This window comes from Schistocerca americana, chromosome 8 (genome assembly GCF_021461395.2).
Source record: "Schistocerca americana isolate TAMUIC-IGC-003095 chromosome 8, iqSchAmer2.1, whole genome shotgun sequence".
In the NCBI taxonomy this organism is placed as follows: Eukaryota; Metazoa; Arthropoda; class Insecta; order Orthoptera; family Acrididae; genus Schistocerca; species Schistocerca americana.
The window spans coordinates 446,326,330-446,341,777 of NC_060126.1; the positions used below are offsets into that span (position 1 = coordinate 446,326,330).

At 43.2% G+C, this 15,448-nt stretch overlaps 1 protein-coding gene across 8 annotated transcripts in view; it reads right to left on the minus strand.

The window, feature by feature from the left end:
* The window catches only part of LOC124544759 (eukaryotic translation initiation factor 4E transporter), a 282,347-nt gene that overhangs the window by 171,547 nt on the left and 95,352 nt on the right, over positions 1 to 15,448 (minus strand). For all 8 annotated transcript variants that reach the window (XM_047123432.1, XM_047123429.1, XM_047123431.1 and 5 more), the window contains exon 5: positions 11,491 to 11,651. In XM_047123432.1, the coding sequence (XP_046979388.1) occupies positions 11,491 to 11,651 (161 nt within the window). The remainder of the gene's footprint in view (positions 1 to 11,490; positions 11,652 to 15,448) is intronic.

Genomic DNA, 15,448 nt, shown 5'->3' on the forward strand with positions numbered 1-15,448 from the left:
AATCACGGGTGTGCTTTCACACGTGGCTCTGCCTTTGATCGTGTACACCTACCGGGTTACAGGACTGGAGTAGGTGGTGGTGGGAGGGTGCATGGGACAGGTTTTACACCGGGGGCGGTTACAAGGATAGGAGCCAGAGGGTAAGGAAGGTGGTTTGGGGATTTCATAGGGATGAACTAACAGGTTACGAAGGTTAGGTGGACGGCGGAAAGACACTCTTGGTGGAGTGGGGAGGATTTCATGAAGGATGGATCTCATTTCAGGGCAGGATTTGAGGAAGTCGTATTCCTGCTGGAGAGCCACATTCAGAGTCTGGTCCAGTCCCGGAAAGTATCCTGTCACAAGTGGGGCACTTTTGTGGTTCTTCTGTGGGAGGTTCTGGGTTTGAGGGGATGAGGAAGTGGCTCTGGTTATTTGCTTCTGTACCAGGTCGGGAGGGTAGTTACGGGATGCGAAAGCTGTTGTCAGGTTGCTGGTGTAATGGTTCAGGGATTCCGGACTGGAGCAGATTCGTTTGCCACGAATACCTAGGCTGTAGGGAAGGGACCGTTTGCAAAACCCCTGCAAAACCTTTCACCTGACTCCATCAACCTCCTGACCCCACAGACACCCCGCACCCCTACCTTCTACCTTCTTCCTAAAATTCACAAACCCAATCATCCCAGCTGCCCAATTGTAGCTGGTTACCAAGCCCCCACAGATCGTATCTCTGCCTACGTAGATCAACACCTTCAACCCATTAAATGCAGTCTCCCATCCTTCATCAAAGACACCAACCACTTTCTCGAACGCCTGGAATCCTTACCCAATCTACCCCCGGAAACCATCCTTGTAACCATTGATGCCACTTCCTTATACACAAATATTCCACACGTCCAGGGCCTTGCTGCGATGGAGCATTACCTTTCACGCCGATCACATGCCACCCTACCTAAAACCTCTTTCCTCATTCTCTTAGCCAGCTTCATCCTGACCCACAACTTCTTCACTTTTGAAGGCCAGACATAGCAACAATTAAAGGGAACAGCCATGAGTACCAGCATGGCCCCCTCGTGCGCCAACCTACTCATGGGTCGCCTAGAGGAAGCCTTCTTGGTTACCCAGGCCTGCCAACCCAAAGTTTGGTACAGATTTATTGATGAGATCTTCATGATCTGGACTCACAGTGAAGAAGAACTCCAGAATTTCCTCTCCAACCTCAACTCCTTTGGTTCCATCAGATTCACCTGGTTTTACTCCGAATCCCACGCCACTTTCCTTGACGTTGACCTCCATCTGTCCAATGGCCAGCTTCACACGTCCGTCCACAGCAAACCCACCAACAAACAACAGTACCTCCATTATGACAGCTGCCACCCATTCCACATCAAACGGTCCCTTCCCTACAGCCTAGGTCTTCGTGGCAAACGAATCTGCTCCAGTCCGGAAATCCCTGAACCATTACACCAACAACCTGACAACAGCTTTTGCATCCCGTAACTACCCTCCCGACCTGGTACAGAAGCAAATAACCAGAGCCACTTCCTCATCCCCTCAAACCCAGAACCTCCCACAGAAGAACCACAAAAGTGCCTACTTGTGACAGGATACTTTCCGGGACTGGACCAGACTCTGAATGTGGCTCTCCAGCAGCGATACGACTTCCTCAAATCCTGCCCTGAAATGAGATCCATCCTTCATGAAATCCTCCCCACTCCACCAAGAGTGTCTTTCCGCCATCCACCTAACCTTCGTAACCTGTTAGTTCATCCCTATGAAATCCCCAAACCACCTTCCCTACCCTCTGGCTCCTATCCTTGTAACTGCCCCCGGTGTAAAACCTGTCCCATGCACCCTCCCACCACCACCTACTCCAGTCCTGTAACCCGGTAGGTTTACACGATCAGAGGCAGCGCCACGTGTGAAAGCACCCACGTGATTTACCAACTGACCTGCCTACACTGTGATGCATTCTATGTGGGAATGACCAGCAACAAACTGTCCATTCGCATGAATGGACACAGGCAGACAGTGTTTGTTGGTAATGAGGATCACCCTGTGGCTAAACATGCCTTGGTGCACGGCCAGCACATCTTGGCACAGTGTTACACCGTCCGGGTTATCTGGATACTTCCCACCAACACCAACCTATCCGAACTCCGGAGATGGGAACTTGCTCTTCAATATATCCTCTCTTCCTGTTACCCACCAGGCCTCAATCTGCGCTAATTTCAAGTTGCCGCCTCTCATACCTCACCTGTCATTCAACAACATCTTTGCCTCTGCACTTCCGCCTCTACTGACATATCTGCCTAAACTCTTTGTCTTTAAATATGTCTGCTTGTGTCTGTATATGTGTGGATGGCTATGTGTGTGCGAGTGTATACCCGTCCTTTTTTTTCCCCCTAAGGTAAGTCTTTCCGCTCCCGGGATTGGAATGACTCCTTACCCTCTCCCTTAAAACCCACTTCATTTCGTCTTTCCCTCTCCTTCCCTCTTTCCTGATGAGGCAACAGTTTGTTGCAAAAGCTTGAATTTTGTGTGTATGTTTGTGTGTCTATCGACCTGCCAGCGCTTTTGTTCGGTAAGTCACCTCATCTTTGTTTTTATATATAATTTTTCCCACATGGAATGTTTCCTTCCATTATATATATATATATATATATATATATATATATATATATATATATATATATATATATATATATATATATGTGTGTGTGTGTGTGTGTGTGTGTGTGTGTGTGTGTGTGTGTGTGTGTGCTGCTGACAAAGGCTTTAATGGCCAAAAGCTGTGATGGTGTGAATCTTTTTATTGTGCCTATCGCAGCTCAGCAACTCCGCTATATGGTCAGTAGCAACTTTCCTTCTGTCGTATTGTTAGAGTTAGCACTTCACAAATTTTAGTGGTAGTAAATCCATGCTTCCACTCCTTGCTTTGCTTTTTGTCTCATGTCTTGTTTTTAGAGCACAAAAACAACTGCAGTCATACACTCCATGTCAAACTGTAGAACGTGAAGACAAAGGGAGGAATTAGAAAGGACTACACATCAATCACAATCAACAGAAGTGAAGACAACTAAAAACAGGGACATCGAGAAAGGTCTATGAAATACATCAGAGAGAAACAGGAGTCCAGAACTAAAAATTAAGTGGCCTTCGCCATATTGCTAAGACGGATAGAAAGTAAAATGCGCATTGTTTGCTAGAACAGCCGATAACTCAGATGGCAAACACAAACGGGAATTTAAGTGGTTAAGAAAGGGCATTCCACCAGGAAATGCCGGATAGTCAAAAGTTGAGCGCAATTTGCACGAAGTTGTGGGGAGCACCACTTAATAAACTGTGATGGCTAAGATGACAGTGCCCAATAAGCAACCTAGTTAAAATGATGATCTCGCAGCAAGAGGTCATCCAAGCTGCTAGGAGAGGCTTAATAACCCAGAGCTTGTTCCCATGAAGGAAGAACCAGTGATGATGCCATAGTGGCACCACCTGCTGCCGGACGGCAACACAGATCACTGAAGAGAATGTAAAAACTAACGGCTGAGATACAGGGACTGCAGCCTTGGCAGCAGTGTCAGCAGCCTCGTTCCCTGTCAGACCAATGTGACCACGAACCCACTCGAACATAACTGACTCCATCAAAGGTGAGGAATTGACAGCTTTTCTGGACCCATTGTACTAAGGGATGGACACTGTACAGCACACACAGGCTTTCAAGGGCACTGACATGTCTTAGTGATATAGCATTTGTCCATGGTTATTAGGTGGCTTAAAGATTCATTTGGAGTGGTCCGATACAGCTGCAACATTTCCACTGTTGCCTCAATTCAGCAGGCCTTCTGAATAGGAGTAATCAGTCACAGTCCCCTGCAGGCTGCAACCTTAGTCATTTGATCTTGGCTGTTTCGAGAGCTATCTTAACTGTTGTAAATTTAATGAATCAAACTTATTTTTAGTTTCAGTCACAGCTTCAGAAAATGTGTTTGAGGAGAGTGTTCCAAGGAATGGCAATGTCATTTGCTACACCACATAGGAAACTAGTGTCTCCTACTTTTTAGTAAGATCACTTGTTCCACACTGAGATCTTCACCTCTTATTTCTGTTTCAATGAATAAGTGATCACTATGCCATTTTACATGTTTTTCGTGAATTTACAGTTCCTCTTAGTTCGAAGTTGAACAGCACCTACATACTTCGTAATACTTTGCTTTGTGAAGGGAAACACCATTACTTAGATCTTTACATAGCTTCTGATGCTCCTGTGCTGAGACACATTTGAGTTGGAATTTTAATAATGAACATGTCACATCTATGTCCGTGGAGGAGACTTTAAAAATGTCTGCTGCTATGGAACTGAGCTGCAGCTCAGAAAAAATTGAGTTTTAAGGTTTTATTTATGCTACTCAGTGTTGCCAATGACTTATTGTTTGCCTCCCTAGTTACATTTATATTTCTTTACACAATATCAAAAATTGCTCCAAATAGATACTTACCCATTAGAACGGCCACATGTTAAGCATCACAATTTAGCTATTATTAAGATGAGCCAAATCAAATGGCGCTCACTAGGCACTAATACTAGTGTTGCAGATGGTACCTATAGAAGGCCTGACTATACAAATCAATATACAACATAGCTTCATGTCCAATACTGCAACAAGAGCATGATGTGTGAACACTGTAGTTGTTAGGGTTTTATGCCTCTTTGACTAACATTAAGTTATGATTCTCAACAGCCTGTACCATTACAATTAAACAACACTATCACACAGCCCAGTTTACATAAATGTCGATTACATCAGAAGCTATCACACTACCAAGATTTTCTTTTATATTTTGTGAATTACTTTCTGTATTGAAATCTTAATTTCCACAATACTACCCCCTGTTCATTTTTGCATATCTAGCCACGAATTTTAAGTATTTCTATATCTTAAAGTATCACAACATCTTTATTATGATTAGAGTAGGGGATCGGGGACAGTGAAGTGTTGCTTGTGGGAGGGTACGGGGGTGAGGTGGAGGGAAGGTAGAGCAGATAGGTGCAATCTGAAGGTTAGAGGGGGAGGGGGTGTAGCGAAAAAGGAGGAAAGTAGAAAGACTGAGGGTGTCTAGGTTGAATAGAGGGATGTGTAATGCCAGAATGGGAACAGGGAAGGGGTTACATGGGTAAGAAAAATTACTGATGAAGGTCGAGGCCAGATGGGTTAAGGGAACAATGGTTATATTGCAGGGAGAGTTACCACATGCACAATTTTCAGAGAAGCTGGCATTGGTCAGAAGGATCCAGATGGTACAGGCTGTGAAGCAATCACTGAAATAAATATCATGTTGGGCAGCATGCTGAACAACGGGGTGTTTCAGCTGTTTCTTGGTCACAGTTTGTTGGTGACCATTACGCAGGCAGACAGCTTGTTTAAAGTGTCTTCAGATATGCTGCTGGATACTAAAATCAACTCTATTCAATATTTCAGCAATCCATCTGCTCACCATCTTCAGAAGAATGCTGCTTCTGCTGCTGAGACCCGTTGAGAACTGATGCCAATGCTGCAAATTGACATCCTATATAGGCCTCTGTACTGTACACAGTGGATGCGCTGCCCATCACAGTTGCTGCCCTCCAACCCTGGGCAGGTGGTGCCACCCTTGGAAGAACACTGGCAGCAACAATATATCACACTCTGAAATGATTTTCAAACACACTGACTGGTTGCACCGAAGAACATTCTGTTTTGATGTGGGATAGTACAGGGTTCCACATCTTGCTGAGAGGAAACATACTGTCTATTAATCAAATTATTCACCAACGTAATTTCGAGTGGAATTTTTAAGGAAAATGGGTACTTGGAGAAGCAGATTTGTCGGGCTATGGTGTATGGACCATCACTGGAGGTGCATGAAGGGAAGCATAGATCGATGGCCTTTATTCCTTATGCTGGGGGCATACTGTTTATGACAGGAAGAATTTTAAGGAGTTTTAACATTAAGAGTGTGTTCCATCCACCTTCAAGGTGAGGGCACAACTCAGCTCTGTGAAAGATTATCTGTGCTCAACAAGCCTGGTGTATACAATGTTCTGTGTCCATGTGAGAACGCTTGAATTGGCTGTTCGATGACTTTCACAGTTCATGATAGGTGCACGGAACATTGCTATCATTTGAGGCTACAACAGCCAGAATAATCGGCAGCAGCAGAATACTGCTTAAGCAAGGGACAAAATATGAGATTTGAGAAAACTTTGATGGTTGCCAACACTTCCAAAAACTGGGACAGTGTTGTTAAAGGGCAATTGCAATTAGGTTGGCAGATAATTTGATTAATAGACACAATGGGTTTCTTTTTAGCAAGACGTGGAACACTGTACTGTGCCACATCAAAACTTAATGTTCTTCAGTGCAGTCAGTCTGAGTGTTGGAAAATTGTCTATATACTGTTGCCGCCGGTGTTCTACATAGGGTGGCACCACATGCCCAGTCTTTCAGAGCAGCAACAGTGATGGGCAGTGTATGTGCCATGTACAATACGGAGGCCTATCTAGGATGTCAACTTGCAGCTTTGGCACTCAGTACTCAGAGGGACTTGGCAGCAGAAGCAGTTTCTCCTGAAAACTGCTAACTTCAGGGCACAACTTGGGGTAGTCTTAACGCTGGTGGACAATCTAATTCAGTTCCTCCAGTCCTGGATGGTACAGAGTATCGAGGAGAAAGCTGCTCTGTGGCTAGACAGTGGGACTTTGGGAGGTGGTGGGTGACTGGAAAGATAAGGCACAGGAGATCTGTTTTTGTACACGGTTGGGAGGGTAATTATGGTCTGTGCAGGCCTCACTAAGACCCTCTGTAGATTTCGAGAGGGACTGCTCGTTGCTTCAGATTTGACAGCCACGGGTGCTAGGCTGTATCGAAGGGACTTCCTGGTATCGAATGGGTGCAGCTGTCAAAGTGGAGGTATTGATGGTGACTGATATGGTTTATATGGACAGAGGTACTGATGTAGCCCTCTTTGAAGTGGAGGTCAACATTGACAAAGGTGTCTTGTTGGTTTGGGTAGGACTAGGTGAAGAGAATGGAGGCGAAGATGTTGAGGTTCTGGAGGAATGTGGATATAGTGCCCTCACCCTCGAACCAGGTCACAAAGATGTCATCAGTGAATCTGAACCAGGTGAGAGGGTTTGGGAAGGATTCCTCTAAATGTCCCATTAATAGGTTGGCATAGGAAGGTGCCATGTGGACAGCCACTGCTGAACCCCGGATTTGTTTGTATGTAATACCTTCAAAGGAGAACTAATTGTGTGTGAAGATATAGTTGATCATGGTGACTAGTAAAGAGGTCGTTGGTCTGAAATCTATGGGGCAATGCAAAAGGCAGTGTTCATGGGCATTAGGAATGTTAGCGTAAAGGGAGGTGGCATGAATAGTGACAGCAGGGTACCACGTGGGAAAGGAACAGGAACTGCAGAGAGTTGGCGGAGGAAATGGTATCTTTTATATAGGAGGGTAGGTTGTGGGTAATAGGCTAAAGATGTTGGTCTAAGAGAAGAGCAGAGTGTCTCTCATGGGGCACAGTCAGCCACAATGGTGCCTCCTGGGTAGTTGGATTTATGGAATTTAAGACGCATGTAGAAGGAAGGAGCATGGGGAGTGGCAGGGTTTGTAGGTGGATGAATTTGACAGCTGGCAGAATTCTTCTGCCAGGTAATCCTTGTGGTTCAAAATAGTGGTTGAGCCTTTGTAAGCAGCTAGGATTTTAAGTTTAGGTTCAGTTTTTAGATGGTTTATTGTGGTTCTTTCTGAGGATATAAAGTTAGTACGCATATTGATGAATTTGGGAAATGATAGTGAGGTGAGGTTGGAGTTAAGACATTCTGGAAAGTTAACAAGTGGTGATGTGGGGGCAGTGGGGTTGGACCACAGTGGCTCGAGGAGTGAACTGAGCCAGGCAGCATTTTTTCCTTTCACTATCAACGTACTCCCTCACTTCATCCTTCGTAATTTTTACAATGCGTTTTGGTGACTTTTGCCATTTTTAAACATATTCTATGTTATTTAAATATTGTGTGTTTTTAACCACCACCATGGATACTTGCTTCATCAGTGTCAATACAGAAAATTTTCCTTATCCCTCGCTGGAACCCAGTCCCATATACTGTACCTGCATTATTGTTGGTTCATGGAATCCCCAAAATGTCCTTACCATCAAATTACCCGTCTCTGGTTGCCACCCTTCCTTCCACAGTGACCAATCTGTTCAGGTTATGCCAATCTTTAACCCTGACCAACAGTCCCACAAAACCATAGCGATCAGGCCCAAACCACCTTGCAACACCTTCTCTCCTTCCACAAATTCTCCTGTTATGCAATCCAAAATTCCTGGATCCCATAACACACACCCACATTTGCCCTCCATGAACTACAGCAGCATGTACAATGCCACCTCAAAACCTCTCCATCCTGTTCACTTCCTACTCCCACCTTGGACTACCACCACTATCCTCCACCTTTACAATTGATGACTCTGCCCCCTGGTCACTCATAGCTGACAAACCCTGTCTCGCAGACTTGCTACATTACCCCACCCTCAAAAACTCACTCCCACCATCTCACAGAATCCAAAACCTAAACAGACCCAACACACGGTCATGATTGCTCCAAAAGCCTTACCCATGTAGAAGTATCATTCCTTTCAAAGGCCTCACATTTTGCCCCACTCCCAAAATCCACCATGGAGGACTTAATAAAAATCTTTTCTGCTTCTCCTGCTCCTACAGTGAAAAACTTCACCACCAACCCTACTACTCACACCGTACTCAAAGCCAATGCTGAACCCTGCCTCACTCTTCATTCCTCCAGTCAACAGTGATCTGCCCCACTACCGCGAAGTTACTCCCCATGAACTTTACAGAATTTCTTAACCCCAGCCTCAACATCATTCCCCAAATCCCAAACACACATTCTAAGAGAACCATAACCCACCATCTAAAAATTGATCCCAAACTTATAACCCTACCTGCTGACACAGGCTCCACCACTGTTCTGAACCACAAGAATTACCTGTCAGAAGGACTCTGCCAGCTGTCAAATTCATCCACCTACAAACACTGCCAGTGAGCCCATTACAGAAATCCAGTCTCTCCTCAAATCCTTAAGCCTATCTCAAAACCTCTCCCTGGAGTCCACCCTCTCATCACCCCTACTACTGCCCACACTCCTACCTTCTACATGCTTCCTAAACTCCATAAACCCAAACATCCAGAAAGCACCTTTGTGGCTGGTTACTGTGCCCCCTTAGACACACTCTGCTCTCTTAGACCAACATCTTTAGCCTATTACTCACCACCTACCCTCCTATATAAAACACACCAACCATTTCCTCCACCGACTCCACAGTTCCTGTTCCTTTACCATATGGTGCCCTACTTGTCACTACTGGTGCCACCGCCCTTTACACTAACATCCCTAATGCCCATGGCATTATCGCTATTTAACACTACCTTTCCCTACACCCCACAAATCCCAAACTGACAACCTCCTTCCTAGTCACCATGACCAACTATATCTTCACCCACAATTACTTCTCCTTTGAAGTTATTACCTACCTACAAACAAATCTGGGATACAGCTATGGGCACCCACATGGTACCATCCTATGCCAACCTATTCATGGGCCATCTAGAGGAATCCTTCCTAAACATCCAGAATCCCAAACCCTATCACCTAGTCCAGATTCACTAATGTGACATCTCTGTGACCTGGATCGAGGGTGATGACACCGTATACACATTCCTCCAGAACCTCAGTACCTTCCCCCCCATTCAGTTCACCTAGTCCTCCTCAAACCAACAAGACACCACTTCATAGAGGGCAACATCCTTACCTCTATCCGTATCAAACCTACCAACCACCAGCAATACCTCCACTTCGACAGCTGCACCCATTCCTTACCAAGTACCACCTTCCATACAGCCTAGCCACCTGTGGCTGTCAAATCTGTAGCGACGAGCAGTCCCTCTCAAAATATACAGAGGATATCGCTGAGGCCTGCACAGACAGTAATTACCCTCCCAATCTTTTACAAAAGCATATCTGTGCTGTATCATTCCAGTCACCCACTACCTCCCTAAGTCTCACCATCTAGCCACAGCGAAGCATTCCCCTGGTTACTCCAAAAAACCCAGGACTGGAGCAACTGAACCACATGCTCAGCCTAAGTCTCTACTGCATCTCGCCATGCCCAGAAATGAGGAATGTCCTACCCACTACCATTTCCACCCCTCCCACAGTGGTATTCTGCTCCCCACTGAACCTACACAATATCATTGTCCATACCTACACAACTTTGCTCCCAACCCGTTGCCTGATGGCTCATATCCCTGTAATAGACCTAGACACAAGACCTGTCCTATACAACCTCCCAGCACCATCTACTCCATTCCTGTCACAAACATCACCTATTCCTCGAAGGCAGAGCTATCTATGAAACCAGTCATGTGATCTACCAGCTAGGCTGCAACCACTGATGCATTATACATGACAACCAACAAGCTGGGTGTCTGCGTGAATGGCTACCAACAAATTGTTGCCGAGAAACAGCTGGAGCAGGACTACCGTATTGCCGAGTATGCTACCCAACACGACATTCTCGATTTCAGTGACTGCTTCACAGCCTCTGCCCTCCGGTTCGTTCCCCCCAACACCAGCTTTTCTGAATTACACAGGTGGGAATTATCCCTGCAATAAATCCTACATTCCTGTAACTCTCCTGGCCTCAACCTTTGTCAGTCATTTTCCTTACCAATCTCACTACTTCCCTGTTCCCATTCCAGGACTACACAGCCCTCTATTTCACCAATGCACCCTCTGTCTTTACTTCTCTCCTTTTCCACTACCCCCCCCCCCCCCCCCCCCCCGTCCGATCCAACTACACCTAGCTGCCCTACATCTCTCCACCTCATTCCTGTATGATCCCACAGCAGCACTTTACCATCTCCTACCCTACCTGCTGTTCCTCCCCACCGCACCAGCCTTCTCCTTACCCTCACCACCCAGCTGCCTCTCCCACCACATGCTGCTGCTCGCAGTCTGGCTTCAGCTACCAGAGACTGATCAGTGCGTGCTATCTCTGACAAAGTCCTGGTTGGCCGGAAGCTCACTTTCTGACAGTCTTTTGTTGTGAGCGTATGCAACTCTCCTCGTAATATTGTTACATTCTATCATGGATTTTCCATTGTTTAAACACTTACGTAGGTAGCTTTTTATACGAAACCTAGTAGAGAAAGTTAATTCGTCCCCACAAAAATCTGGAATTTACAAGAGGAGTTTTGGTTAGCTTAATGGCACACAGTTCAAACTAGTAGACAGACACTATACGGTATGTTGTTATCTCCAAATTGCAGCAAGAACATAAGAGCAACTATTGTTTTGCTACTTGAGCTTTCAACTGATTTATGTTTTGATGTACCACAATTAACAGAAGTCTTGTCTGGAAACAATTAACAGAATTTTCACAAACCTTTCACGCTCTGATTTATTTGTAGGGCTTTCAGATCGACGGCCTAGGGTTTGTTGAGCTGGTGCAACATAGCAACCCGAGTTAAAACTTCGGCGCTGAGGACTTAGAATAATACCGTCTTGCTCTTTCCGAATTCGTTCCCTTGGATCACCAGATCTACGCTGTAAGGGAGAAACAGAAACATGAGAAATATGGATACTTCACAGAATATTTACATTATTTACTCGAGAAATCTTAATATACTAAGGTTTGGAGAGATAAAAATAGACAGTAACCTGTACGAATTATGGGAGCCATTCACACAAATAATTATTCTTCTGCTGAACTGACTGCTTTCTTCAACCGAATTTAAGAAATATATTCCTTGTCACATCACAAGAAGAAACATTGAAAACCACATTTGTGTATGGCACACTACTTGATATGGTTTCAATTACTGACCTGTTCATAGTACTTAAGAACATTTCTATTCATAAAAATAATTGAAGTTTGTATGAAGTATATACAATTTAGTTCAGGTACGCAGTCAATTCATAATTAAGAAGTTAAATGAATAAAGATTTACTATGTGTTAACTACTCCAAAGCCATGAATCCATTTCTTTGGAAGGTAACTGCTCTCTACCTTAAGGAATCCTTGGGTAACACCCAAGATAATTTACGAAAGGAGAAAATATAACGAAGCCTTAAATGAAGGAAGCTAATGGGAATATAGACCCCTAAAGAAGCTGAGTTTGAACGAAAGAGAAAAACTGCAAAGCAGGAATTACTAGATGAGACATTGGAAGTTGTTAAGCATGACCAAGGGGAACATGCACTGCCTATAGAAAAACGAAAGCAGTCTTTGGAGGGAAGTAAATATGAGCAGTGGAAAAATATAAATGAAAGAAAACTGAAGTGAGAGGAAGATCTTCATAAGAGAAATGAAGAGTGGTGTGCAAAAAATTTATTAGAAATTTCCCATCTGTGGAAAAAGTAGATAGTATTATATTAATTGACAAGTTGTACAACACTGTAAAGATTCATTATGTTCCTACAGGTTACTAGTGAACAGAATCCCAAAAACCTGAACTACTGTTACAATCATCAGCTATAAACTTAGCACTTCCTTACACAGTTCAGCTAAAACAAATCTAATGAAACTAAATTCAAATTATCACACAGTTTGTTCCCTTATATGAATTAGTTTTTACTCATCTCTTTTCCTCATTAAGAAAATATGAAAATTTCAAGTAATGTCACACACAATCTTATCCTATCTCAAAACTTTCAGAATAGTGACAAGTTGTGGTCACATTGCACATTTGTTTCCCCCTGCTTTCTCTAAGTTTTTACGTTCCTCTTTTAGGTTTCACTTCTAGATATACTGACACCACACACAAATCTATTTAAATTGCTTTTCAGAAGTGCTTTGTTTTTCAAACCAGACATCTCACTGTCTTACTATTTGCACTGAGAAAAACTTACAAGCCACTTGGTAGAGCTTACATATTTTTTTTGTTTTACATCAAAGCTATCTGCCGTAATCTTTTGCATAATTAGCAAAAAAATTTATTTTTCAATGTTATATATATATAAGTGCAAAACATTCATGCTGCTCTTTCGATGGCAGTTGCAAATGTTTTATTTTTATGGATATTTATTTTCGTCATATGTTAAATTCCATTATTTGTCATTTAAAAGGCAGTATTGTTACAAATCAATGTTACATTAATGTAGCAATGTGCTTTAGTATGTATGGGTAACGTTTCCTGCTGTAGGTATTTCTGCACAATGTTGCATCATTATGCTTCTAATATTTTACACTTTTTGAAATTCCATTTATGGCTATTTGAATGGGAAGATATCATCGATTTGTTCTTGTATTACTGTATGAAACTACTGCATACACTAGGGAAGAAAATATGATTTTTAACTTGCAACAAAACCTCTATTCTCACAGTGCAGCTGGCTATTTGACAACCATGCAATGTCATATTTAAGGCTGTAGTTTGTTTAGAGTATGCTATGATTATAGCCTGTCCCCAATGTTATTGATGACACATTAAGCAGACAATGGAAACCAAGAAGGAACTTTGAAACTAGATTAAAGCTCGGGGAGAAGAGAGTTTTGTGGTTTGCTGATGGCACTGTATTTCTGTCAGACTTTCAAGAGCAGCTGAAGATGCTACAATATCTTCAGAAGAGGTTACAAGAACGATAAAGGTAAAATGAGGGTAACTGAACGCAGTCTGTTTCAGGTGAAGCTGAGGGAATGAAATCAGGATATGAGGCTAAGTGTAGTAGACGAGTATTGCTATACAGGAACAACAAAATGAAGGATGGCCGAAGTTGAGAAGATAAAAACTGAAGACTCAATAGTGCAAGGAAAGAATTTCTGACATGAATTTGTTAACATCAAAAATAAACTTAGGTTTTTGTCTTTTCTGACAGTGTCTATTTGGAGTAGCTCTGTATCAAAGTGGAATGTGGACAATGAATAGTTCAGAGAAGAAAGGGCTTAGAAGTTTGGGAAATACAGTGCTATAGAAGAAAGATCAAGATAATATGTTTCAGATGATGAATTACTATTAGGGAGGAATGTTATTTATGGCTAAACCTGACAGACAATTGGCTGCCAGGAGATCCTAGACAGCATAAGAATCATCTACAGGGTTATTACAAATGATTGAAGCGATTTCACAGCTCTACAATAACTTTATTATTTGAGATATTTTCACAATGCTTTGCACACACATACAAAAACTCAAAAAGTTTTTTTAGGCATTCACAAATGTTCGATATGTGCCCCTTTAGTGATTCGGCAGACATCAAGCCGATAATCAAGTTCCTCCCACATTCGGCGCAGCATGTCCCCACCAATGAGTTCGAAAGCATCGTTGATGCGAGCTCGCAGTTCTGGCACGTTTCTTGGTAGAGGAGGTTTAAACACTGAATCTTTCACATAACCCCACAGAAAGAACATGGGGTTAAGTCGGGAGAGCGTGGAGGCCATGACATGAATTGCTGATCATGATCTCCACCGCGCCGAAAATTCAAAGCGTTTGACTTTGTCATCGGGTGTCAGGGCTTGTAGCGATTCTAAACGGTAAGGCTTCTGCTTTAGCCTTTTCTGTAAGATTTTCCAAACCGTCGGCTGTGGTACGTTTAGCTCCCTGCTTGCTTTATTCGTCGACTTCCGCGGGCTACGCGTGAAATTTGCCCGCACGCGTTCAACCGTTTCTTCGCTCACTGCAGGCCGACCCGTTGATTTCCCCTTACAGAGGCATCCAGAAGCTTTAAACTGCGCATACCATTGCCGAATGGAGTAAGCAGTTGGTGGATCTTTGTTGAACTTCGTCCTGAAGTGTCGTTGCACTGTTATGACTGACTGATGTGAGTGCATTTCAAGCACGACATACGCTTTCTCGGCTCCTGTTTCCATTTTGTCTCACTGCGCTCTCGAGCGCTCTGGCAGCAGAAACCTGAAGTGCGGCTTCAGCCGAACAAAACTTTATGAGTTTTTCTACGTATCTGTAGTGTGCTGTGACCATATGTCAATGAATGGAGCTACAGTGAATTTATGAAATCGCTTCAATCATTTGTAATAGCCCTGTATTTGTTATGCAAGTATACTACAAAGTAAAATGTTCTACATATAATAATTTAAACAGGTGAAGTGACAAATTTATTTACATATGAAGTTTTAACATGTTCCAAATATTATTATTACTATTACTATTATTATTATTTCTTTCTTTTCTCAGACGTTATGTCTGGTCAAAAATGGAAAGTGACGTGGACTATGATAAAGCGTGACTTCCTTTTAACTGTACGGTATATGTTATATTGCATTTAGGAACTTTCGGGTGATTGAACATCTATCAATAATTACGGATTTCTGTAGTTGTATATATAAGTTTGGATGTAGCTGTATTGCTTTGATGTACTGGTGGATGTTGTGTGGTATGACTCCTGTA